A 27,601-nucleotide genomic window follows, 5' to 3' on the forward strand; every position below is an offset into this window, starting at 1 on the left:
TGCTTGTATGGTTGTCAGATATATGAATTCTGAGCACTAAATATGAATTTGTTTTCATCTCTCTCCGAGGACAGTAGGTATCACATTTGTTACAGTTCTTGCTTTAGTTCTATAGACTTCTGTGGAATGCCAAAGGGCATTCTGTGTGCAGAAACAGCTGATTTTACTTCAGCCTGCCTTTCTCAGCAGTCACTTAATTTGCTGGTTCACTGTTTTAACTCCTAGCAAGATTGCAGGTTTTGTTTTTTTTTTTATTTATAAATATTTGCAAACTGCTACAACTGGCTTGATACAGTGAAGTTACTGGAAACCAGAGTTAAAAGACCCCAGTGAAAAGTTTCAGACAGAAAGGTAATTTGCAGACTGGTGTGATTTAAGTTTGTCTGAATTTAAGACAATAGTTACAAAACAGTCTAGAGTAGATTTGGTTGAGAATAAGCAGAGCAGCAGAAATATGGGACTTGTGGGTTTTCAGTCTAAACAGTTAATTTATAACTGGGAAGATTTTGTGTCAGTGTGGATGCCAGAGGCCTTTGGGGTCTGGAGCCTCCCCTTACTGATGCTCATGAACTCAGTTATTTTCTTTCCTGTGAAGGGAATCAGGAAGCAGCTGTGCTTTCCTGATTTCCTGTTGATCGATTGGTGATCACAGTGTGATCCTGTGGGTCCCAAGGAAGGCAGGTGTTGCTGTCATGAGAACTCTCTGATTCCTTTTTCTTGCTTGTACATCAGGCTGTGGTTGGTATGCATGGGGGCAGGACGAGGAGAGGAGAAACAGAAAGCTCCACTGAGTAATTCTTTTGTTTTCTTTCCAGATGTACTGCTAGACTGTCTCTCTCTTGTTACCATATTTTGCTGTAGAAGTAACTTCTTTATAACAGAGGTATCCATGGTTTTTACCCTAAGGGAAACAGTTCTTTCTTGAGTAGTTACATGAGTTGAAGTTCTGTAATCTGAAGTCTTGTGAATTTTTGTATAGCAGATAAAATGCATCAAAATACTGGTAGGTTGCTGATGTTTCTCTAATCCTGACTTTAGATGTGGCTTTCTTTATGGGAACATTGTTTATTCCATCATTTGTTTTGCTTGTTCAGTTGTTTTCACTTTCTAAGGAGACACTGTCAGTAGAGATATTTGTCAAAACTGGCTGTTAAGTCAGTATCTTTTGAGTCTAGGATTGGCCTGGAGACCATCCAGCTCACACTGAGTATTTTACTGAATAATAGTCAGGTGGAAGGGGTAGCTAGTGGTGATTATCTTTGAGACTTTTTCATATCTTATTGGTGTTTTTATAGGAAAATCAGTAACAGCAGGTAATTGTTGAATGTTTTGAATCAGTACTGGTTTTTTTTTGAGTATTACTGATTTCCGTAATTTATATGTGATACTTATATTGTGTATGGGAATTCTGACTCGAGTTGCTTTTTTTACTCTGAATTTGTGTAACTTCACTTTATATACTAAAGTGTGTTAGCTGTTGCATTTTTGTGTGTTTGGTTAAATTTTGTGTTAATAGTGACCATAGTTACATTTAACAAGTAATTCTTTAGATTTAAGAATTTATTAACTTGGTATATTTTGTACTTGGTATCAATTCCCTCTGATATTTTCTTCCAATTACAGATTTCCTTTTTATATTAAAGACTTATAATAATTTGGGGAGTGAGGAAAAAAAAGAAAAAAAATTACTTGTTTATCTGAATTGAGCTCAGTGCTCCTCTGCAATGCTTTTCTTTCTGATGCAGTAAAAAACAGGTTTTATTGTCAGTGCCAGTTTTTCATGTGGTTGGAAACAGAGGAGGGGAGGGAGAAAGCAGAGCATCTTCTGTAGTCTGAAGCTTTTCGGGTGTGCTTTCCATCCTAAAAAGCTTGCCTTTCTGGAAACCTGAACAAAATCTCTTAATTTCCAAGCAGGAATGTTTTAAAAGAAAATATGGCTTTTTTTTTCAGAGGTCTGGTTATTAATGACTTGGAGGCTGGCAGATACAGTAGAGTCTTTGCCAGCTGAGTCTGCCTGTTGTCTGTGCAATCAAAGAATGATCCTTTTACTTTGGAGGGGGACAAGAGATGAGGCAAAGCAGTCATGTCAGACTTGGTGGGTGGACAGCTTTAAATTTAGAACTTAAGTATTTTTCAGGGAAATGGATGACACCTATTCAAATTCATTAGTAAGAGAGTCCATTATTATTAGGGGTCTCTTTTACATGGCATTAGAATACATGCTGAGATCTTTAACAGAACTTAATGGAATGCTAGCATCTTGTGATGCTTTTCCTCACTTGAAGCCACAGGTACATAGATGGTTTTGGAAGAATTTGCCAGATGGATTTGCAAGGCTTTGTATTCCATCTGGAGCTTAGTTACAGTTGATTCTTCTTTGGAATGGAGAACTATTTCTCCCTGCAGTACCAAAGTGATACTAATCATTTTGTAATTATGTCCTTGAAAAAAGTACAGCCTTGAGCCTCTCCAAGGCTGTACTCTGGTTTGGGCATATTTCCAAAATGATAGTGTAGCTGTATTCCAAGTTTTAAAATTGTTTGAGACACTTAAATTTTTGCAGAGGTTTAACAGGATATACCAGTACTACTCATTTGTTCATAATGGAAGAATGCCATTTCCTGCTGATTTAGATGGAGAATTTAAATAGATTTTAGTTGCTCCAATTAGAATTTGGCTATGGTACCAGGCTAAAAGTCATGGTGGTGTAAAAATAAATAAATTTTATGGGAATTTTTTGTTATCCTAAGGTGTTACAACATTCAGGCTGAGGACTGTCTGACCTGGTAACAGCTGAATCTTATTTACCTACTCATGTTTCATCAAGTCTAAAGAGGAAAAAGGGAAGTAAGCTGAGTAAAGCAATTCTTGTGTGTGCAATAGGGAAGAGTATGGTTTAAGGATGAGAGGCATTGATATGTTGATGAAAAATAAGTAGCAATTAACCATTGCTTTCAGTTTCCTTGTTGTTACCTTCCTATATAATCAGGAGGAAAATACGTTCTTAGGTCTTCACAGTATTCATGCTGTAGAATTCAGAAAAATATTTTCTTCATATTAAGCTTGGAAGAAGTAATGGAATTTGTGTTCAGGATCATTGATGTGGTTACTGGTATTGCAAAGAATGAGAAAGGTTATCTCAAAAGTGTGTTAGAAAGCATTTGCAAGCTTCAAAAAATTAAAAGAGAACAAAATGAAACCCCAGATTTTTTTTTATAACAAAGCTCAGTATAAGAGTGAGAGGGAATCAGTCAGAAGGTAGAAGAGAAGGAATACTGAAAATATGAAACTGAGAGCATCATATGAACAGCATTCAAGAGGAAGCTAAATAGGTAATTCCTTTATGAAATATTTGTCTTTTATGTAAAGGCATGGGGTATTTTTGCTACTTTTCTCTCCAACTCAGTACTCCAGAGTTCATGATTACCATTTGTCTTCAGAGAAAATGAATGTACTCACAAGATCTTTATTTATTAGTTCTGCAGAGCATAGTAAGGCCAAAACTTTCTGCTGTATATTATGCCATGCTTTTTCATAGCTTGATCCTGCTTTTAGTTAATTAGTAATATGACTAAATAGGAGAAGTTTTAGAATGTTTCCTCTATAGATAGATACTTAGTCCTGTGAGTTTTTTTCTAGAAGTATTTTGTGGGAAGATTAATAGGCACATATTTGTTGAGTTTAAAGTCCTTAAAAATTAGACAGGAGTGACTCTAGTATTATTAAATAAAATGTGATACAGAGCATAATTATTGTTATTACTGTACTTCATAACAAGGTTTAGAGGTGATCTTATGTTTCTAGTCTTTGCCAGCTCCTTTAGAGACCCTTCAGGTCAGCCTAACCTGATGGAACCTGTAGAAAGCTTCTTTAGGAGCCTCCTATACTGCTCTGTGTTTGGAAAGGGAACTGCTAAGAGCAGTGCTCCAGATGTTGTATCTCTTCACCAGATAAACTGTGGCTGTAGAGCTCCGGTGCTTGCATCATGGGACCCTTATGCTCATCTCTTGATAGACCCCTGGTTTCTTTAAAGCCAGAAGGTTTTATTGAAGCTCATGTCCTCTGCTGTTCTTGAAAAGACAGTAGAATTTTTTTCCCCTGCCAGGTATGTTTGAGGCATGGGTAATCCTGAGGCTGTACAATTCTGTCCTCTACCTTTTAAGAAAATAAATTATAAGTTTTCTAAGCATATATTCTGCTTGTGTATATCAGTCAGGACAGTACTCTCACTACCGTATTACTTAACAAGAATATGTGGTTGGAAATGTTAGGGGATTCTGTTCCTGCAATGGTATATGACCATTTGATCCTAAATCTGACTTACTTCCAGTAGAAATTGGGATCTTTGGAGGTGAAGAGACTGAAATTAATTTATTACTTGAGAACCTAAGACACTTCCACTATCAGACACTTCTGTTGGCAATTGCAACAAATTTCCAATGTAATAACAAGTACAAATTGCATATTGTTTCAGCCCATGTTAGAATATATATTTATAAATTTATGAAGGGAGCTAACAGCACTACTGCTAATACTGTATTAGACACTGAGTACATAAGTGGAAGAAAGCGGTTTTTCTTTGCATCTAGCATGTGAGTTTTTACCTTTTGAGTTGTTTATGCTCTGAGCAGAATAAGCAGAAATAGAGGTATAGACTGCTGTTGCTTGAATGAAGAGGAAAATAAAGTGGAGGGTAACAAGTATTTGAAGTAATTAGGGTGGGAATGATTAAATAATTTAGAAGGGCTGTATTTAAAGGAAGAATTTAAGTAGCATGCAGTTACATTTCCTTTCCAAAACAAGTGTTCACAGCGTTTTTGATCAACAAATGATTTATGTTGAACTGTTGGAATTGCAAACTGCTTCAGTGGTATCCTTGGAGAGCTATTTTGTTGGCTCTTAGAATGTCTGCTGTTTGTTTAAAAGATTATTTTTATGAATATGAGACTACCACATGTAATGTTTTACAACTGCTGCGATGGCATCTCTGATTTGCAGGTGGGCACTTAGCAGTATTCAGGGACAGTACATAGTTCATGCTAACACTATCCAGATTGCACAATAATCATACTGAACTTCCTGCTTATATTTTTTTGTATTTTAATACAAATTGATACAATTATTTTCAAATTATTAGTATCTTGAATAGTATTTTGCTGAGCTACCTCATCTACTGTTTACAAATGTTTACTCAGTATGTCATTTTAACTGAGGATTGATAAACATTAATATTACCAAATATTATGGGAATCAATGCAAAATTTTTCTGATTTCCTTTCATAAACCAAAATAATTTACTTCTCCAAAGGAACTGAAGAATCCTAAAGAATAGTTCATATGAATTTTTATTAACTGCATTCTTTCATGGTCCAGACCTGAGACTTTTGATATGAGGTTAAACCTCTTACTTGATTTCTTGTGGGTGCACTTGGGGTGTTGTGTAATTTATTTATTTATTTGTTCTACTAGAAGTATTTAAGTGTCATTTTGAAAATTACCAGTTTCACATCTGCTGTTTTTGTAGAAGAATGTTTTGAAATGTGTCAAAGAATACCTACTTAATGAGAGGTAAATTAGAAAACTGAAGAAGCAACTTTGAAGGTCTTATATGTAGTTATAAGGCAACTCTAATGTAGCTTAGAAAGTCAGGTAAGTTAAACATGTTACTGTATGGTGTGTATTTGTAGATTAATTTAGATGTCTGAAAGTGCTGTGAACCTCTATTAGAGTTGCAATGTCCTATGATTTATAGCAATTTTTATATTAATGCCTGCTTCTGTTAGCTTATGTGAATTAGCTGTTCTGTTGGAGCATGGAAAGGGTACTTAGGACTTACAGCAGCTTACACCTTTAAAAGGAGTGGGAAAATAGAGCTGAATTTTTAACAAAGTCTTCCTGTATCCAAATATTTTTCTTTTATTTCCATTTATTAAGCAAAATGTGAGAGATGTTTTGAGTTTGACCTTACAGCTTTTGCATATTGGAATACTTAATTGTTTAGATGTTTTCATTTATAGGAGGCAAAATCTGTCCTGCAGTCAAAATGTGGTCAGTCTCCATGATACCAAGTATGTATAAAATGAGGTGTGTGTGACTTTGTATTGATCACAGGTATAGTTGATTAGGACTACAGACTGATTATGTTAGAAAACAGAGGGATGCTGTCCAGAACAAAACACCTTTCTTTTCCAAGTTTAACCAGATGGCCAAAGATGTACTCGCCATGTTCACTGTCTAAACATGTTGGGTCTCATGAAAACAATAATGATTCTTAATCTGTGGAATTTCAGAGCAAACGAAATCTCATGACAGGACAAATGCAAGCAGAGTAAAAAGGTATTAAGTACATTTCTGCTGCTGTGACTTGGCATTTTCTCATTAGCCAAAGGTAATCAGAAGGACTTAAAGCCTGTTTGACTCCTCAGTGTATAACTGTAAGTTCATGCCTGTTTTGAAATACCAGAAATGAAAGTAATAAAAGACATCAATTTTGTCAGGATATAAGTTATAATGTAACATTGTTTTGTAGATACCAAAAACTTGTTAGGCTTCATTTAAATAGAAATTGGGGTGAGAAGAATCATAGTTCATAGAATAATTACTGTTTCTTTGTCAAGTCTTTGATGGTCTTCCAAGTTTTGTGCATCATCTGGATTTATAGGGTTTTTTGACAAGCCTGTTGCTTTAGGGTGTCTTGGAAGATGCTTTTCTCTGCAAACAAAGCAAACTTGCATTTCAGGCTTTAGCCACATCTGAAAGGATCAGCTGGCTTTCAGTGCTTCCAGATTAGAATTTTTTTTTTCAGTGCAAATAGCATGTATCTCGTGGAAAGAGATGTAATGATGTAACTGGTCTTGTTTTCTTAAATATAGGAATAAACATATCTCTCAGGGACATTCCTTCTTGAACTGTATTAATTGTATTACTTCTATTTCTACTGAGTGCCAAAAATACCAGGAATAGAAATTCAAAAGAAGAAATAACTCAATCATCCTTAGTGCCTGCAGGCTGCCCATGCCTGTTTTACAAGACCACTGTGAAACGGAGTGCTGAATCACTTTAAAGACAACCCCTTGTTGTTTCAGTTTTAAGTCTTGGTATTTGTGAACATTATGTACCTTCAGGCCATCTGAAAAATAGTTTCTTAAGTCCATTATTTTTGTGGAAAACATTGAAATACCGGAGAAGCTGTAATCCCCCCACGTGCTGCTTGTGTATTGTGTACTTTTCCTCAGGTTTGTCCTGGCTTCTTTAGAAGACATACATGGCTTTGTAGGTACATAAAGTGTAATATTGGGTCACATACAAGTGTGTGATGACTTTGTAAATTACTTCAGTGGGTAGAAGTATGTGTGTCATCCATAACTAAATCCTAGAAATGACAATGCTAAATTAAACCTCACAGCATATCTCAATAGAAAATAGCTTTAAAATTCTGACACAGATCTGTTTTTTGCCAGTGTAGTAGTAACTTGTTTTAATGGCTTCATTTGTTTTAACTTGGAATTTGTTGCCTTTCTTTTCACTGAGTCCTTCAGAGTTGTTCCTCTGTTAGGTGATCAAATGCTGCTATCAAGATCAAACTTGTCTATCAGTTTCTTTGGTGAGAGCAGTCAGTTGTTTTGGGGCTTTTGTTTTCTTTCTCCTCTCTGACCTGTAGTATGTTGTAATTGATACTTCTTAAGGTGTCTTGTATGAATCAGGCATCCTCTTTATCTTTTGTGTAGCTTTTCTGCTTTTATTCTAGTCTCTGGTGCCTTCATGTTGTATTTTTCTTTCTGAAAAATAATTTCTGAAAATTAGGTTTTTAAAATATCTAATGTTCATATTTATATTGTGATAATGCAAGTCTGTAAGTAATGGAGTGAAGAAGAAAGTTTCTTCCTTTAACATCTGCAATTTTAAGGGCAGATCCTTTCAATTTTCTCTAAATAATTGGTATAAATAGTACCAGGTTTAGTTCAGTTGCTGTCCATAAAATATTTTTCTCAGGGAAGTCAATTATAATACCCTGAATTGACAGTGAATTCATGAGACACCCCAATGGTAACTTTCTCTGATTTCATGAAGTCTTGTGGTCCAAATAAGAAACCTCAGTCAGTCTTTGAATGCAGAATGAGCAGTAGTCAAATAATTTACTGCATTTTCAGCAAAAATACTAACTCCCCAGCGTAAGATGAATGTCTCTACTTCTAAATTAGTTGTAGTTATGCTATTTATAATGCTATTTTAAATGAACATCTCCCCAAATCACATCATAGTTATGAAAACTAGTTTTGTGCTGTCAAAAAATAATAGTTGTCACCTATAGTTTAATTCTATGTAATTTAATGCAATTTGTGTTAGCTAACCTTCTGGGAGTTGTCTCATAGTGTATGAACTGCAACAGTGCCAGCTGCTTCTAGGGATGGACTTTTGCAGCCAAGTTTGAGTGGGTGGCAGAATATCACTGAAGTTACCCAACTTCTCTGCATGATTAGGGGAAATAATTGTCTATAGATGTATGCTAAAGTACTGTATATAGTCAGATTTATGATAGTAGACCTTGTATAACATGGGTTACATGCAGCATTTTTGCTGGTACAGAGGTGAATTTGGCAAATAAAGATCAGTAATATGAGAAAACACCTAGTAGTACAGTAAGTTGGTGGAATAAGAACAGAATGTGGATCCTCTGCTGCTTCTAAGTGAGAGAAATGTCAGAAGAGTTAGTACTACTTTGTGAAGCATGGAGATTAAAAAAAAATGAAAATATGGGACTGCTGAGGTTCATGTTTCATTCTGGCAGTTATCTACATATTAAACCTAAAAACCTAATTGCTTTTTAAGTATACGAAGAACATTTTTTTTTTTAGTGGAGCCTACCTTGGCACATACTATTTGTTTCACCTTTTTGGAATAGTAGTTTATGATACATTTTTTTTCTTTGAGGCATTTTAAAGCTATTTTATATGTAGGCAAGAAAGTATGTTTAACCTATGCTTTCTCTGATGTTTGCATAGCCAGTATTGTAATTGGCTCACTCTTAGTACTAAATTGAGCAGGAAAATTTCTTAATAACTGGTTTTGGTTCAAAGCAGCTTGCACATAGCTTGATTTTGCAGTTAAATTAAATCAGGAGTGATAGTCTAAAACAGAAGTTATTGATCTAGACTACTTCTGTTAGGCAGTATGTCTTCCAGGCCAGGAGCTAATGTGAGAATCTCTTAACTACTCATCTTTCATCAGAGAAAACAACCCAGATTTAGATTTTGTGAGTTTGTTTTGAAAACACTCTGTGGCAGCCCCTAATAATACTTTCCTGACTTCACTCTGTGTCATTATTCTTGCTGAAGAGGTATGAAGAAGAAGCTGTGAGACACACTGACAATAATCTCTCAGCTTGGCACATTTTATATGGGCTTGCTGTGTAAATGCTAAGCTTAACATACCATACCTTGTTGTAATTATAAGTTTTAAGGAGGCCATTTCAGGTTTTTCACCAGTTGGGGTGGGTAGGTTAAATTGCAAGTGGTTCACAATACACCGTATAGGTTCTTTGAGTTCTAGAAGTGCAAGTTTGTGAACAAGCTTATCACTTAAGCAGTAAAGCTCATCTCAAAGCATAAATCTAAGGTTATGAAAAATTCCAGTGTCTTAGCCAGAATTCCCTCACTCTCTTCATTTATTGTGCAAAATTTTGGCAGTGCAAAGTGTCTTTACCCTGTGCCAGTCAGTATTAATAGATACTTCTGAGGTCTTGATACACACAACCAGCAGCAAAAATCAGATTTGACGTGTGGGCATTATACCCAAAAAACTGAATAACAGTGATTTACTTGCAGGAGTCAATGGCTCTCTGTTCAGTTGTGTCTTGTCAGGCTCAATTGTAATTATTTAGAATTTTAGACTACATGATGTGTATAGAAATAGGTATCATTGATTATATCCTGGAGGGTTCTCAATGTATAGATGCTGTAGTAAGACGTATCATATAAGTGCATAAAAGATGAGCATTCTTTACAATTCTTGGGCATGACTTTTAAAAAGTTGTGGGCCTTACAATTAAAAAACAAAACCAAGATGGTTACACTGCAGTGTTTTTTAACCTAGTGCTTAGTATTTTAACATTTTGAAAATAATTTGCAGTGTCATTGCATCTTACAACAGTTTTTACAATATGACATACATCATCTGGCCATAATGCACTACTTGCTTCTGACATAAGCTTTTGGTTAAGACCATATACCTGACTGAAGCGTGGAGAAAGGTGTCTTCTGAGCATGGACCTCACATGTGTACAATATAGATGTATCTTTTCCTCTTTCCAGATGCATAGTGAAAGTCATTTATTCTCATGCCATATTACATAAAACTGTGCTTCTATAAGACAGCTTAAAAGTTAACGGGTTTTAGGTAATTTATATGTGGCATGGGAGAATTAGTAATTGAAACAGTAAGAGAATTGGAACCAGCTGTGAGAGCTAGATAGGAAATTGTCCTTCCTTCCTGTACTAACTTAGACACGTTGTAATTTTTAACTCCCACTGCCCTACCTTCACACTGCAGTTGTAGATCTTCTTTGCATGACTAGCTGATGATTTTCCCCACCCGGTATTTTTAATTCTTTATGCTAATTGATTAGAAAGTTTGTAAACACTGCAATATTTTTCAAGTAGGATGGTGTGCATACATTTATGATTCTTAAGATGCTGGAATGAACATTTGAGTGAACACCTTTTTAAAATCACAGTTGAAGGACTGTTGAAAAGTATAGTTTGTGGATAACTCTCTCTAGAGGTGCAGTTGTTTAGTTTTGCTGACTGTAGTGCATTTGCTAAGAATAACAGGATCCCCGAAGAATCTGAAGAATTTCACCAACATTGCTGAATAAAACCTCACAGAAGACTCCGTGTAATAGATAGATATAATTTCTTCAGCTTTTTCAGAAAGGGAAATTTGGGTGCATGGGAATGAAACTGCTCAATGTCAAAGGTCAAGAATTGGTCCACACCAATGGTGTGTTGTTTTAATTTTTGTCATTTAGTCATGTACAATTTAAAAGATGTCTCACTGATGAGGTTACTGTTACTTTGGTATGGTGGTTCTTATCCATATCACCTTGATGCCTATAAAGTTCTATGCTAACATCGTCAGAAGTCTAAAAGTGAACATCAGGCTCTTTTTAGAGCAAAAGTGCATTTGTAGAATTCTCTATGTCTGTTTTATATACAATGCCAAATACCGAATATCTGTCGGTTTCTTTGGTTTTTAAAGTTTTGATGAAGCCACAACTTACAAAAGCTGCAAAAAAACTGTAATGCTTACTCTATTGCATATATCATCTTAATGTACTTCCATAGAAGTGCATGTAACTGATATTTCCTTTTTCTGCATGAATTTCAAAGGCTTAATAGTATCATTAATTTTTAAAATATAGAGTCCTTTTTAATTAAAAAACACTAAATTTTGTACGCATATGGTTTCTAAGTTATAAAATACTTCATAAATAATTTTATTATAAGATAGATGGGAGAGCAGTAGAGTTATTTTAATGACTGAAAAACATCCAAAAGTGTTCTAATTATTAAAAGGCAGGATGCTGCTATTGAAATTCTTAGTGTAATCTTGGTTTTCATGGTTTCCTCTGGGAGTCAAGAGAAAGAACGTCACACGTTATTTTTCCTAAAGCTTGCCAAAAGGTGGTAATGACAAAGTGTCTGTATACCATAGATAAAGGATGTTTTGGAGCAAATTAAATGCAAGTAACGAAGTGAACTGATGAGAAAACTAAAAAATATTATACATTAAGAAAGGTGAATACCTCAGTCTGCTCTTGCAGCCTGTGTTATATTTTTGTATTCTTTCATGTGTGTCTTTTAGGGCGTATTCTGGTACAGAAATTCATATCAAGATGAATGTTAAATATGTGAACACCTGTTTGCATCTCATCTGAACTAAGCATTTGGTACTTAAACTCCAAAGAGTTCACAACTATCTGTCCTTTCTGATTTCAGAATTAAGCTATTCTTTGGTTACTTGCCAGACTGGGCACAGCTTTCAGAGCAAAAATGTTAGCTGCATATTTGTATTTCCTCATTATCAGCTGATCTGTGATTATATGTGCTTTTTAATGTTTTGAAGTAAATATAAATATTCCTATATGTCAAAATGAAATAGTCTAGTCAGTTCTAAAGAATAATCTTAGTAAAGAATATGTGTGACTGAAATGCTGGTGATCTTTTAAATTCTTAATGGTACGTAGTCATAATTTTGTCTATCTTACTACTGGAGTAAAACAGTGTCTTGCCTGAACATGGGTGCTTTTTGGTGGCATGTGGCTCTTTCATCCTCTTTTAGCAAATGATAAGTATTTATAAACATTTTAAACTGAGCTGTTAAAGATCAAAGATGTATGTGATTGTGTAAGCAGAAAAAAACATACCTGAAATATCATCAGGATGCTCAGTTTAAGTAAATTGGTCACCCAGAAACGGCAAAGGAACCGTGAATGACCACAGGTGATTATAGATTTTAATCAGTTTTATCAGTGATTACAACTTTCTTTAGAAAAAGGCTCAAAAGAATTTCTTCATTATACATTGTGAGAAAAATTCCCTGATCATAAATACGAATACAAACCATGACAAACCAAGGGCTTGTTATAAATTCAGAAATTATCTGACTTAGATTTTACAATCTGGGTGAAAATAATAACCTCCTGAAATCTACCTAAAACTGTCTCTCAGGAGACAGATCAGGCAGGCTTTTTGCTGTACCTTAGAAGTATGGTGTTTACATCTAAAAAAAGATATTTGCAAACTGTGCTGAGATTCTTTTAATTGCAGTACTTTTTCTAAATTGTTAAGCCATGGGAATCTTTTAAGAAGGGGACATACTAGTAAATTGCACGAAAGAAGACAAGATATAATTCATGTTACTTGTGTCTGGGAACAGACTCTGAATTACTCTTTGACCCATCATCTAATAAAATATGTTGTATCTGACCTTTTCTAACATTACGAATTTATTATTTTTAGACAGTCGTGTGTTGGAATGAGGATTTATTCTATGGTCTTTTCCCTTGATGGTTAAAGCTGACAAAACACTCTGATTCAGATCATAAGAAAAATGTAATGACCCTATGAATTAGATGATGCTGAGAGAAGCTAATCACAGTACTGTTTCCATATTGAATAAATAAATTCTCTGCCTGTAGGCATTTGAAATTTACTTAAGCACCTCCATAATTTTTGGATGCACCCTAGAATAGTGCATTTTAGCTCACTAAAAATAAGAATAAGTCTCCCTAGTCTTTTTGTACTTAAAATTCAAGACAAGAGTTCTGTACTGTTCTGATTGTTACCTGAGGTAAAGGATGACTGGGAGAGAGAGCATTTTATAGAGCCCTCCCATTAGTTCACTAATTTTAGAGGTTTTATGCATTTATCATGGATTTATGAGCTGTCTATGTTTTTCCATGAGGCTGTTTTTTTTTGGGGGGGGGAAGATACCAACCAACATGATCCATACCAGTATTTGCATATATCCTCCTGTTTTCTGTAATATTTTCCTTTATCTTCTTCAGTCAAAAATGTAAGATAATATGCAGACATAGGCCCTGATTCATTCAACCTAATCAAGGCACCTATGTTATTGTTTTAGTTGCCTTGCAATCCCTGAACAATTCATGAGGAGGAGAGGTCTCCAGGTGATTCAGTTTTGTGATAAACTGATTTTTGTTCTGGAATCTCTTTTTTGAAGGCTGTAGAGGGAAGTCTGAAAAAAGTTTTCCATATTTAGATGCATTGCATTCAGAAACTCGAATTAATGAATCTGAGCCAAACTGAGTTTAATAATATGAAAGCTTGCATTAGAATTAATCTGTCAAATCAAACACCTAAAAGAGGAAATTAAAAGTTGTTGAAACATCCTGTCGCGATCCGACCTATTATTTTAATATTTTGTTTGAGGAAAACCAGCCACTGCTTCAGAGACGCGCAGATTTACAAAAAATAATAATAATACTTAGTGATTTAAACAAATTATAGGGATTTATTTTCAGGGAACAAGAGAACAGGTAAAGAGAGGGGATCGGGTTACCAAGTCCAGGAGGGAGTTCTGGAGTTAGCTGCTGCGTCCAGGCCGATGGCTCGCTGGGTGCTGATAGCTGATCTGGTGGCTTGTCCGTCGCTTGCTTGCTCCCCGATTGCTTGCCCTCCGCTTGGTTCTTTTTGTTGGGTTTTATAATGAAAACGGGGAGAGGAAGGAGGGGGTCTTCGTTTGCATAACTTGAAGAAATTCACGGGTTTCCCGGAACAGACTTTTCCTTATCTATTTGTTAATTTCCCTATTGTTTTAGGTAGGCGCCGGGGAGGTGGTCTGACCAGTTTTAGGCCTCAATAGGTGCTAACGAGGCATTCTTACAGGATTGGTGACAGGAAAGAATTTGCTCAAGAAACATTAGAAATTTTGAAAAGGTTTACATGACATCCTTTCAAATCTGGATGCTTCTTTCTGCATGTGAGTTTGTGGGTAATGCATGCCTATGCACCCAAAACCATTTCCATTTTCCTTTTGCTGTGAAAGAGTGTCTTACCCATATTGTAGTTTTTCGTATTCCATTTTTCTCTTGAGTGTTTATATTAGACTTCGAAAGTCTGCCCATTTTGTGAGTAATATGGTTTTAATCAGTGTGTGAACAAAACATGAATATCAGTATCTATTTGTTTGCAAAATGAATTTTAAATGTACAGAAAAAAATCAATTTAAACTCATTACTGTCTTCTGGTTTCACTGCTGTCTTGAAAAGCTGAGCTGGTTGCCTAATAGCTTAAAGCAATTCTTTAGTTTGAAAAGAGAAATAAGGCATGTTTTCTTCCAGATCTGTGAAATGCTCACTTCCACGTCCTTTAACTTTTATTCTAATAGTGTTTCAGAGTCATATTGAAGGATGCAAAAAGATTTTATTCCCTCTGTTAATCATCACTAGAATAGTCTCTTGATTTCATTCATTTACACAGATGTAGCATCTGTCAAAGTTGGGTGTGGGGTAGAAACAAAAATTGCACATTTTTGGCGATTAATTTAACTGCAATAGGTCTTGTGCAGGTGTACAGCTATGAAGTCTGATAGACTTGTGTTGCATCTTTGTCCTGAAAAGAGAATTGTTTGGGTTGTATTTCAGGTGATGTTTGAAAGAGAATTGGCCCTACAAACTGGAAACATTGATACAGAAATCAGCAAGCAACAGCAAACATGTGTTGTTTTTGAGTATTTTTGAGTACTTCTGATATTAAAGAGTAGTTTAAAGCTTTCCTTTATGGGTATTATTATGTCGTTGGTCCAGCAGCTGTAATTTCTGTGATGCTTTTCTAACAGATTATCTTCATAGTTCATTGGTTTTCTATTATTTTGGTGCTCTAAACTGAAGAGCTTGTAGTGTTTTAACTCTCTGTTTTGGGAATTAGTGTGTCAGAAATTCCATCCTTTCTGCTGTGATTGTGAATGAGTTGTCTGCTGATTTTTTCTATATGTAAATTCTCTCCAGAGCATTTTTTTTAAATCTTGCTTAGTACTTTGAGCTCTGCTGGAGAAGAATGGAAGATACAGAAAATTGTTACTGTATGGTGTCAAAGAAGGTTTCAGCACTGTATGCTGGATTCTGAAACAAAAAACCTTGTAAATGCTCTTAAACTTTCCTGCTCCAGTCACCTCACCCCCCAGCAGTGTGACATTTGATTTTCTATGCAATACAACTATTCTGGAGGGCAAGAGAGGAAGCTTTAATAATACTTAGGAGAAAACATGAATTTGGTGTGTTTAAACAAAGTGCTTTAAAATAGAAAAATTTTCTTTCTTAGTCGCAGGAGTCCTGGGATTTTTATGATTAAAACATTATTTTCTGCAGGGACTCTGTCATTTGGGAGTTTATGTTGCTGCAGCTCCTTAACTAGATAACTGATTAAGAAACCTAACTAACCGTCAGCATTTGATGCTGGGCTCTTTTGTCCCACTCTCACTTCTCCCATCTATTCTTGCTGTCCATTAGGAGCCCAGGTATTCCATCAGTCATATAGTGAGGCAGCAATTGCACCTCTTTGAAGTTTGTTAGGGGAAACCTGCAGTTTTGCCAGAAATGGAGAAATCTGTGTTAAGACTGGCTGTTGCCTCCTCTTCTCTTCCTATGGCCAGACAGCATCTTTCATGTGGAGTGTACCAAGCCAGAGACTGAAAGGATTGGGGTGTGAGTGTTCAGACTTCCATCAGAAGGATTTTTTTGTGATAGTATAGGTAATTACAGCAAGTAGTAGCCAAGCCAACTTGAACCTCTTGCCTTCTTAAGACAGGAGAAGAACTTACCTTTAGTTTAGCTGTAGTTTTGCATGTTTGTTTGGGTGTTTTTTTGGTTTTTGGTTTGGTTTTTGTTTTGCTTTTTGGTTTTTTTGTTGTTTTTTTTCCAAGCTCTACCATTACTCTGCTCTGACAAATGCAAAGTCTCTTCAAGTCTCCAGTAAGTTAGCATTATGAGAGAGCTTTGAGAACACAGGAACTATCCAGGAAAGTCGCATTTTCTTCCAGCACAACATAGGATCTCAAAATCTTCAAAGAAGGCAAGTTCCTTTATACTAGAATCTAAGGAAAATTGCAAATACAGGCCAAAAAAAAATTGCCTCATCAGTTAAATTGTAGTCTTTTGAGTGCCTTAAAAAATTGCCTTTTAAGGGCGTAGTGTGTGAAAGATTACCTACTGCCTGCAAGTCTCTTTCACATAAGATAATAATTCTATGAGATATAAACCTCTTCAGGCAGAGCAGTAGAGGTACTTTTAGGCACAGGCATAAATGCATCATTCTGTCCTTCTTTGGTTGGGCCATGAAAATGTTAGTCATTCGAAGAAGTACATTCTAACTTGTAGGAGTATTTCTACAGTATGAGAGGTTGGATTCTACTCAGCTGATTTATTTTTCACTAACTCTAAGCTTGCTATTTGTCTCTATATGACGTGAGCAGAATATGTCATAGTGGAATCGGTGTTCTGTTTTTCATAGTCTTTGTGAGCATAGTCTAATGGTCATTCTAAAATTACCTGAGTGGCAAGAGTAACAAATGCTAAAAGCTGGACATATTTTTTAACTGTAGATCTCTCTTTCTCATACTGCTTAGCTGTTTGGGGTTTGTTTGGTTTTTTTTTACTTTTGAAGAGCCTAACTTTCTCCTCAGGTATTTATTGTTTCAAATACAAGCCCATTCTTTTTCTACCTCCTGTACCCCTCCTTATTCTGCCAACTCCCAAAGACTATTATTGTCCATAGTCACAATTGCGAGGATATTGAAGGATATCTTGTAGGAGATCAATTCTAGATTTTAAATAATATTTCCTTTTTGTGTCTGTTCTCTGCTGTGACATGCATCGTTGGTTTATTTGGCTTTCCCTTTTTGTCTCTGATTTTTCTCAAGAGATCTTTGAGACTCTGACCTAGTTTCGGCTTGTGATTTCTAGTGGAAATTTTTCTGAGTATTGTTTGAGGGTAAGGAAGCTCCCAAAAGGAACGTCCAAGAAAAAAAGAATCCAGAGTATTTAGGCACAATGGTGCAGTGTTGTCAGGCACAGTATCTTAAGAGTTAGCTAAGGCTTGAAGTCCCTGAAAAAATTCAAGTGCAAACTACAGATGTGATTCCTGACTTCCAGTGTTCCTTTGCAGGAATTATTTACAAGGTAAGGCTTTCTGTTTTTGAGTAAGACTGTGAACTCCTAGAATACAGTATTTCACAGATTTATTATGTATCAATCTTATGTAAAAATTGAAAATTTTTCTATAGATTTTGTAAAAAACCTAAGAGATATGTCAACAAACAGTTTTACTTTGTTTCTGCTGAAAACAGAGAAAAAATCCACATACTGCCTTATCCTTCTGTGGTTTAAAAATAGTAATTAAAAAGAAAACAAAAAAAATCCTGTAGATGTGTAATCTCAACTAGATTTAATTGCAACACAATTTTTCCAAAACAGTATCAGTGAAATACTAAAATAAATTTGTGTAAACTCAAGAGTCCTAATCCAAGCAGCAATTGAATAACTGGAAGTGGAAGTGCACTTTGGGCAAGCTGTGCTTTTTCTATTTTCCAGACTTAACCGTAATATTCCTACGTGTATGGAATCCTAATGTACAAATTAGCATAAAAGCTATTGTATTTCTTGTTCTTTGTTCTTGTTTCTTCACTCTGGAATGTAACAACTGAAAAGTGGTAGTTACATCTGATTTTTATGTAGGCTTTTGTTGTAGCAGGTTACAGATATTTATAGCATTCTCAGCCATTTAGGAAGTTTATAGTTACTAAAACAGAATAAGCCAACTTTTTAAATTTAATTTTTTTAAATTTTGGCTGATTTGAGAATATTACGTGAAGATGCCTGGATGTTGTTATCTTATTTATTTTTTTTTCTATTCTCGATAATCTAAACAGTTACTTTAACTGTCAGACATCCCTTGGACACTGCAGAGCATAGCAGCTCCAGCGCTCACCAAATGTCTGACATTCATGATCAGGCTGTTTGATTTATCCAGTGGCAGAATGTGTTCCTGTGTGTTGTTCTTTCTTAAAGATAAATAGCCAGAACAGTGTTCACATGAGTGCTCTGGAAAGCAAAAATATTTTCATGTGAGTGGTTCACTCTTCTCATTAAAAGAGGGATTTAATTGTCACCTGGAGAAGCTAGCGATTAAAATTAAGTAAATTTATTATGGCAAATCCAATTTATTAGTAATTCAAATTATTTGTTTGAATTATTAAAAGAGTTCTTAAACTAGTTAAGATACCCTTTCAAAGTTAAATTTAGTGCTGAGGCAAAATAATAGGTATATACAGTATCTAACTTTGCGGTAGGTATGGGCCTTATAATATTCCAATACACAGATTGGAATACAAAATAAGCAACTAATAGTGATGATGACCAGAATTGCCAGAAAGCAGTTTCTGCTTGCAGCAATGGATGGTTTCTGTGAAAGCCTTTGATTCACAGGAATAATACATCTTGTGCTGTGGGTGATGGCAGTATGAAACTTGGAAACTGTTTGCTTCCTTTTCACACTTCTGTTTTTGTGGGGTAAGCTTAGATGGCAAGTACACACAGCAGCTGCTGAGAAGTTTTTTTGTATCTCAAAACCAGCAAATAACTGTTCAGGGAATGCTAATGCACAGAAAATCGAATTTGTATTATAATTATACCTTTATAGTGTGCTTTAAAGTGCCAGTTGAACAATAAACTTACATTCATAATCACAGGTTCACTTGGGAGTTTTGTGTTACACCTGCTTCTCAACTTGTAAACCACTGAATCTGTGGAACTATCTCTAAATGCCACGTGGGTTATACTTTTCACAATGTCATGTATAGCAAATCATAAACCTTTACTGCTACCTCTCCAGACTTGGAATGGACCACAGTCCCATAAATATATTTTGCTCAGGTGCATTTATGTTTTCCATAATACTTGAATCCCTCTTCAAACACCTGTGGCTGTTGAAGATGTGCATATGCTGTGAATGTGAAAAGAGAGGGCAAGAGTCTTCTGCTGGCTTTTCTATATATGTACATGTGTGTGAAAAGGGAAAGAAATTATTCAGTTTGGGAATATTTATATTGAGAATCAGAGCTGATGTTGGTGGCAAGCAAGGTGGGTTTGGCTAAAACAAAGATAAATAAAGTTTCAACTTTATCAGAAAAATAAAGCTGATAGAACTGCAGTATGAAACAAGTATAAAGGAAAGAAGCCTGATGCTGAAAATTTCTGTGGTAAGCATGGAAAAAAAGGAAGGAATTGGCAGAGGTGGATAAGGAAAGAGATACAATGTGGGGTATAAATAATCAGACTTCAGCAACAGAAAATTATAACAAAGATGTTGGGCATAAAAATAACATATCTGCTTTAGGAAACTTAAATGGTATCAGACAAATGAGCTTTTTGAGAATAATGATTCAAATGACCTTTTTAGAATCCAGCAGTCACTTGAGTATTTTCAGTACATATTGTTCTGTGTAAATTAACTACTTCCATATTTGTATTTCAGATGTTAGTCTGATGTGTTAGGTAATTTAAACTGTTACTGCCTTCGATCTGTGTGTTGCTGTTAAATGAAATGCCCTGAGGTATATTGACTGTTGTGGCTGCTGTTGAAGTGCCTGTTGTGAAGACCTGTGAGAGCTGGGGACAGTGGCACAGCAAGTGGAAGAGGAAAGGCAGTCCACGATCTTAATAAACCACATGGATAACTTTGCTTTTGTAATGAATTTCTAGATATTTCCATTAAGTTTTGCTAACTTCATAGAATCATTTTATTTGGAAAGACATGGTGTAAAAGTGATTAATTGACTTAATTACAATTCCAGATTGTCAGATACTGGTGATTAAGAACCAGAGAGAGTTTTAATGTTTTCTTTAGTGGAAAAGCAGGAAATCTTTTCTTGTTTTTGTTCTTTATCAAGGTAGTCTCATATTTTTTTGACATATGGGGCATATCCATAAAATAAAAATCCGGAATTCCTCTCTTTTTTTACAACTTTCTCTCTGCTTTTTCCTCAGATAGTGGCTGGTGTGAGGAAACCCTTTCTTGGCTTCATAAATATTGCAGTTCTGGGTTTTGTGTTTGGTTGTGTGTTTTTTATTGTACCACTATAACACATAGCACTTTTCTCACAGATGTTTTTTTTTTTTTTCCCCTCCAGAACCCTGTCAAGAAAATTCCAGATTCTCATGAAATTACACTCCAACATGGGACAAAAACAGTAAGTGATAACACATTCTCAACACTTCATGCTTACCTAGAACTGATCCAGTCTATGAAATAAGTTAAGAACTACTTGTAGAAACCATTCTATGATTCTGTGATTTCCAGCTAAAGTTCAGGAAGTTAATACTTCTCAGTGCACACAGTGCATGTGACTTCTTGACATACTGATTTCTATGTGTATTAGTATTTGCGTGCTAGTGTACTAATACAAACCAGGGTCCCAGTTCAGATGTGATGGTAATTGCTTCTGTAGTTTGTTTCTTGAGTACATTTCCTAACAAACTTTATTATGTAAAATTTTTGAAATACTGTACGCTAAACTAAAAAATCACTTCATGGCTTCTAAAAGCACAAGTTCATGTTATTTCTATTGAAAAGGTTCTGTAAAATGGAAGTTACAGTTCTGGAGGATTTCTGAGGTATTTTGACTGCATGAGAATGCAGCTGTCATCACCTACAGCAGAGGTGAATTATAATGTGGGTATATTTTGCGCAGTTGGATTAAACTGGATGCTGTGAATGAAGCATTGGAAAAAACAGCTTTTCTGTGAAAGACAATCTTTGTTTTACTTGTTTGTTACAGAATAATGCAACTACATTCATACACACGTATAAGAATGGGAACAATGTCATTATCTCGATACCTATTGTTTCACCCCAGCATTTTAAAGTACAGTGTTCTCATGATGTTCATACAGTGTACTGTAGTTCAGCTAAACTTATGTATCCCATCTGTACCTCTTCAATGTAATGGATGTGGGTTTGATGATGACTCCATTCCTGTGCAGCTGAAAAGTCTCAGGAAAGTTTTCCCAAGCTGGACAGTCTTTCCAGAGGCCTGATTAATTTCCTGGTTGCCTTCCTTGTGCAGTGTAATAGGAGTTACTGTTCCAAAATGAAACTTTGGGGATATTTATTTCTTTTTTCTTCTGGTATTTTTGAAACATAGGTAGGTAGGAAAAAGAATACATAATCAGAGGTATGTTGAACAGTGTGCTTTCTAACATCTCATATCACAGCTGTTCCTTTTTATAGTAGTTATTGTAGAACAGAACACTTGAGTCTTTTAACTAAATGCATCATTCATCTGGAGATGCCCCCTTTTTGTCTGTGTTAGAAATCATGAATTAAATTAATGGGGTTCAAAGTTTGCATCTAACTGGTAAAAGGTTTTTGTTTTTTGGGGGGTTATTTTCTGGTTTTTTGTTTGGTTTTTGTTGTTGTTTAGTTGGTTTGGGATTTGTTTTGGAAAAAAGTAAGCGGTTGAATCTGTTTCATTTAAAACTACAATCTGTCACAGTAACATAATCTCTAAGTGGAGTTCCTAATTAGTTCTTGGAGATAGTGCAAAGCAGTAGATTTAAACACTTGATTCTGGAAAGTAAAAAGAAAAATGTTGAATTCATTAATAGATCTGTAAATTAGATTTTCTTGGGGGCAATGGATTAGGATGTATGATGATCTTTTGCATCCTTTAGAATAAGGAGATTTTAGACCTCTGAAATACACAAATTCTGGAAGTTACTGCTTTTTTCAAACTGTTGGCTGTATAATGGCACTGTACATTTAACAATACCAGCCTGAGAATATGACTAAAAATGACTAGAAATGAGTCTTTGATAAAATAAGGAATACCTAAGTGAACCTTTTTCTACATGAAACTGAGAAAATAATCTCAAAAGAAGCCCATACTTTTTCACTTAAGGAAATCTTAATGCTAGTAAAACAAGTTGTCCATCTTAAAGAATAAAATCCATTATTACTGGATTTTTATTTTTTGTGGATTACTTTTTCAACTGGGCATGAAAAAGGGAATATCCCCAGTGAAATTCCATTTTTGAGTTTTGTGTGAAAACTATTCAACTGATTACATAAGTTTTAAATGTCTCCATACCATTACACAGTACGTATACTAAGGACTTTTATAGTAGCAGACTGATGTATCTCTGATACTGTTTTTTAATTTTACTTCTGTGTCTGCATCAAATCATTGTGACAGTTGATATTTGTCACGGATACATTTTAAAAAGACTATGTAGACAAGCATCCTTATATGCAAATTGTCATAATTTTATACATCAATAGCTGGAATTTTTTATTTGGTTTAGGTATCTGAAAGTAACTGGGCTGATCTTTTTCTGAACAAGTTCAGCATTGTTAGTGTACAGCCATCACACTATTCTCAGGTGTTACCTTTCACTCAGAAATTAAGACTTACTTAAAACTTTTCCTTTCTTTATTGTGCTTAGAGTTGTTTGGGGTTTTTTTTCTTTCATTTTTTTCTCCACAGTTTTCAGTAAGTCTGAATGCTCTTGATGGACTATCAGATATCTTTTTGGGTTTTTAACTTCAGAATTTTCTGGCTCATACCTTCAAATCCTTTTCAAGACATTTTCTAGAATTTATTTTTTGAAAAAATTGTTATCACTCTTTCTTCTTGTGTTGAAGACTGTCTTCCTGGTTGTGCAAATGTTTCTGATTCTCATGATTATCCGTTTTATTTATGGAATGAGCCAGGTTTTTTTCCAGTGGTTAAAAGTCATTCTCTGGTTAGAATCTAGGATTTATCCATTGTCTGTCTAACTTGAAATGCCCAATAGAGGGCAAAATTTTTTTCAGTATTTTTAATTGAAATTCTGAGTAATTACTGAAATTCTTTTTTATATAGTGTTTTTTTTTACATCACAGTTCCACACTATCTCATATGGATGGTTTAATATTGGAGAATTAATCTCGTTATTTACAAATTAATTTAGCACATTGTCTAGCCAGTCTATTAATCTTTGAAAACAGTAATAGATAATATTTTCAGCTCTGAGAAAAAAGAAGATATAATTTTGAAGGTAAATGGAAGGATGTTTAATCAATGAGGGCTTTCTGTTGCTCGTACTTCTCCATATGGTTATTAGAACACTAGCGTTTTTCAAAGAAAGAATTAAATAGGATTTTCATTAAAAATCACATTTTTAGTTACCCTTTTATTTGAGGATAACAAATGAGAGTAATGAGCATTAAGAAGTCTTTTCTTAAAGTGCTGAGTAGCATTAAGGAATTTCATATCTAAACCAAATGGGTTTTCGTAATGGGTTTTTTTAAGGTTTTTTAGTTAAAATTGTGGTTTTCAACTTTTTTATCCTTTTTCTACTTTATTTTTAGAAGATAAATTTAACCATGCAGCATATCTGCACATAACTGTCTTGAACAAAGTAGTGGAAAACCTGAGAGACATGAAATGCCATTTCATTGTCTTGCTAGAAATACTACTTTTGCTTTTGACAAAAACCTAGAGTATAGTTTTGTTCATAGAAATGAAGAATACCCAAATCTGCAATGAAAGAACTAAAAAGCAAACACTGAATTACTTTTCTAAGCTTTTTTCAGTGGTTTATTCAGATTATGTCATTTCCATTTGCATTCTCCCTACCTCTTACAAAGTACTCAGGCATTATACACAGCAGTGGACATTCAAAAATAAAACACAGCTCACATATTTAGGAAGAAATTAGCACACAAAAATTTTTGTTTACTTTAGTAGTATTTTATACTTCGACACTTGAAGAACAGGAGAAAAAAAAAAAAGTGAATGATCTTGATTGTTTTCTGTATTTTCCTTTGTTTAGGTTTCTGCCCTGGGGTTGGATCCTTCAGGTGCCCGTTTGATAACTGGTGGATATGACTATGATGTTAAATTTTGGGATTTTGCTGGAATGGATGCCTCTCTCCAAGCTTTTCGGTCACTCCAGCCTTGTGAATGGTAAGCACGAAGACTGCTTTCATCACTTAAGATTGTGCCTATGATAAGGTCCTAATAGAATTCACAAAAGCCTTGTAAGACAGTTTTGTTTTAAAGGGCTTTTGTATCCCATTGTATATTTTGTTGGAACTTGAACATGAACCTAAGAACTCATCTGCTTACGGTGGTGGTCAATGGCAGCCTTGGCTGCAGTGATCATGAGATGGTAGAGTTCAGGATCCTGTGTGGAAGGAACAGAATACCCAGTAGGACCAGAACCCTGGACTTCCACAGGGCAAACTTTGGCCTCCTCAATCAACTGTTAAGAGAAATCCCATGGGACAGGACGTTAAGAGATAAAGGGGCTCAAGATAGCTGGTCAGTATTCAAGGACCACTATTTGCAAGCACAGGATCAGAGCGTCCCTATGGTTAGGAAATCTAGTAAGGGAGCTAGGAGACCAGCATGGTTAAAAAAGGAACTGCTGGGAAAACTTAAGTGGAAAAGGAAAATCTACAGATCATGGAAGGGGGGGCTGGTCACTTGGGAGGAATATAGGACTGTTGTCAGAGGATGTAGGGAGGCAATTAGGAAAGCTAAGGCCTCCTTGGAACTTAACCTTGCAAGTCAGGTTAAGGATAATAGAAAGGGCTTTTTCAAATACATAGCTAGCAAAACTTAACACTAGAGGCAATATTGGCCCACTAAGGAATGAGCTGGGAGCCCTGGTGACAGAGGATATAAAGAAGGCAGAGGTGCTGAACGCCTTCTTTGCCTCTGTCTTTACTCCTGCAGGGTTTCTGCATGAGCCCCAGATTCATTTAGCCCCAGAATTAGTCAAGATAGATGAGAAGTTGGACATAGTAGATGAGGATTGGGTTAGGGATCAGTTGAGTAATCTGGACATCCATAAGTCGATGGGTCCAGATGGAATGCATCCAAGGGTGCTGAGGGAGCTGGCAGAGGTCATTGCTAGGCCACTCTCCATCATCTTCAGTAAGTCATGGGTAACAGGAGAGGTGCCTGAGGACTGGAGGATAGCAAATGTCAGTCCAGTCTACAAGAAGGGCAAGAAGGAGGACCCGAGTAACTATAGACCGGTCAGCCTCACCTCCATCCATGGAAAGGTGATGGAACAACTTGTTCTTGTCACTATCTCCAGGCATATCAAGGACATGGGGGTCATCAAGAACAGTCAGCATGGTTTTATCAAGGGTAAATCATGTTTGACTAACCTCATAGCCTTCTATGAGGAAATTACTAGGTGGATAGATGATGGAAGAGCAGTAGATGTGGTTTATCTTGATTTCAGTAAAGCATTTGACACCGTCTCTCACAGCATCCTTGTAGATAAGTTGATCAAGTATGGGTTTGATGATCAGGTAGTGAGGTGGATCAGGAACTGGTTGAAAGGAAGGAGTCAGAGAGTTGTAGTCAATGGGGCAGAATCTGGTTGGAGGTGTGTGACTAGTGGAGTCCCTCAGGGGTCGGTGCTGGGACCGGTGTTGTTTAATATCTTCATCAACGACTTGGATGAGGGTATAGAATGTACCCTCAGCAAGTTTGCTGATGACACTAAGCTGGGAGGAGTGGCTGACACACCAGAAGGCTGTGCTGCCATTCAGAGAGACTTAGACAGGCTGGAGAGTTGGGCAGAGAGAAACATGATGAAATTCAACAAGGGGAAGTGTAGAGTCTTGCATTTGGGGAAGAACAACACGATGTCCCAGTATAGGTTGGGGGCTGACCTGCTGGAGAGCAGTGTAGGTGAAAGAGACCTGGGGGTTCTGGTAGACAAGAGGATGACCATGAGCCAGCAATGTGCCCTTGTGGCCAAGAAGGCCAATGGCATCCTGGGGTGCATTAGAAAGGGTGTGGTTAGTAGGTCAAGAGAGGTTCTCCTCCCCCTCTATTCTGCATTGGTGAGGCCGCACCTGGAGTATTGTGTCCAGTTCTGGGCCCCTCAGTTCAAGAAGGACAGGGAAGTGCTTGAAAGAGTCCAGCGCAGAGCTACTAAGATGATTAAGGGAGTGGAACATCTTCCTTATGAGGAAAGGCTGAGGGAGCTGGGTCTCTTTAGTTTGGAGAAAAGGAGACTGAGGGGTGACCTCATCAATGTTTTCAAATATGTAAGGGGTGAGTGTCAAGGAGATGGAGTTAGGCTCTTCTCAGTGGTGACCAGTGATAGGACAAGGGGTAATGAGTGTAAATTGGAGCATAGGAGGTTCAAGTTGAATATCCGGAAAAATTTTTTTACTGTAAGGGTGACAGAGCCCTGGAACAGGCTGCCCAGGGGGGTCGTGGAGTCTCCTTCACTGGAGACATTCAAAACCCGCCTGGACACGTTCCTATGTGAAGTGCTCTAGGTGGCCCTGCTCTGGCAGGGGGGGTTGGACTAGATGATCTTTCGAGGTCCCTTCCAACCCCAAGGATTCTATGATTCTATGATTCCACACGTTTTCCAGTGCCTTGCATATTTTCCTGTTTCACAAAGCTGCAGGTGAATTTGGAGATTGTATTTTTAATAGTATCAGCAAATAGTTTATGAACTTTTCAAAGAGACAGGTTGACTTTCATAGTTGTAACAAAAAATGTTAGAATACACTTTCCATATTTCCTCTGGTTATATAAAATTATTGAAGAAGGGGAGAAGGTTAAACAGTTGTCTCCCTGTGAAGAGTCTCTGTAGTTGCTGCCAGTATTTCTGAGTGGAGAGATATCTTATTTTCATTAAATCCTGGGTTTCTTGAAGCACTGGTCCTGATAATTAAATAGCTACATTGTGTGCATTAAAAAGGTATGTTTGATTTCTTTTTTAAAAGAAAAAAGCTATATATTTATTTAAATTCATCTATATATTTTTCTATATGTAAATTTTAAAAAATACAGGACGCATTTTTTAGAGGTTGATTTCCATGCTGTCAATATTGTGTCACTGGTCATTCAGGAAGTGCATGAAACGAGTTCATTTAGTTATTTCAGAGTGGTGGAATGTGGAACTCCTTCAGAAGGAGTGTGTATCTCATGAACAGCAAACTTTCAGATGAGCACATTTATAAATTACTAACACAATTGTTCTGGCAAGATACTTTCCAAT

At 36.0% G+C, this 27,601-nt stretch overlaps 1 protein-coding gene across 1 annotated transcript in view; it reads left to right on the forward strand.

The window, feature by feature from the left end:
- WDR70 (WD repeat domain 70) overlaps positions 1-27,601 on the forward strand; it is a 125,300-nt gene that overhangs the window by 12,186 nt on the left and 85,513 nt on the right. Inside the window, exons 6-7 of the mRNA XM_030467976.1 lie at positions 20,707-20,766; positions 24,392-24,525. Of these exons, the coding sequence (XP_030323836.1) occupies positions 20,707-20,766; positions 24,392-24,525 (194 nt within the window). The remainder of the gene's footprint in view (positions 1-20,706; positions 20,767-24,391; positions 24,526-27,601) is intronic.

This window comes from Calypte anna, chromosome Z, assembly GCF_003957555.1.
Source record: "Calypte anna isolate BGI_N300 chromosome Z, bCalAnn1_v1.p, whole genome shotgun sequence".
NCBI lineage: Eukaryota > Metazoa > Chordata > Aves > Apodiformes > Trochilidae > Calypte > Calypte anna.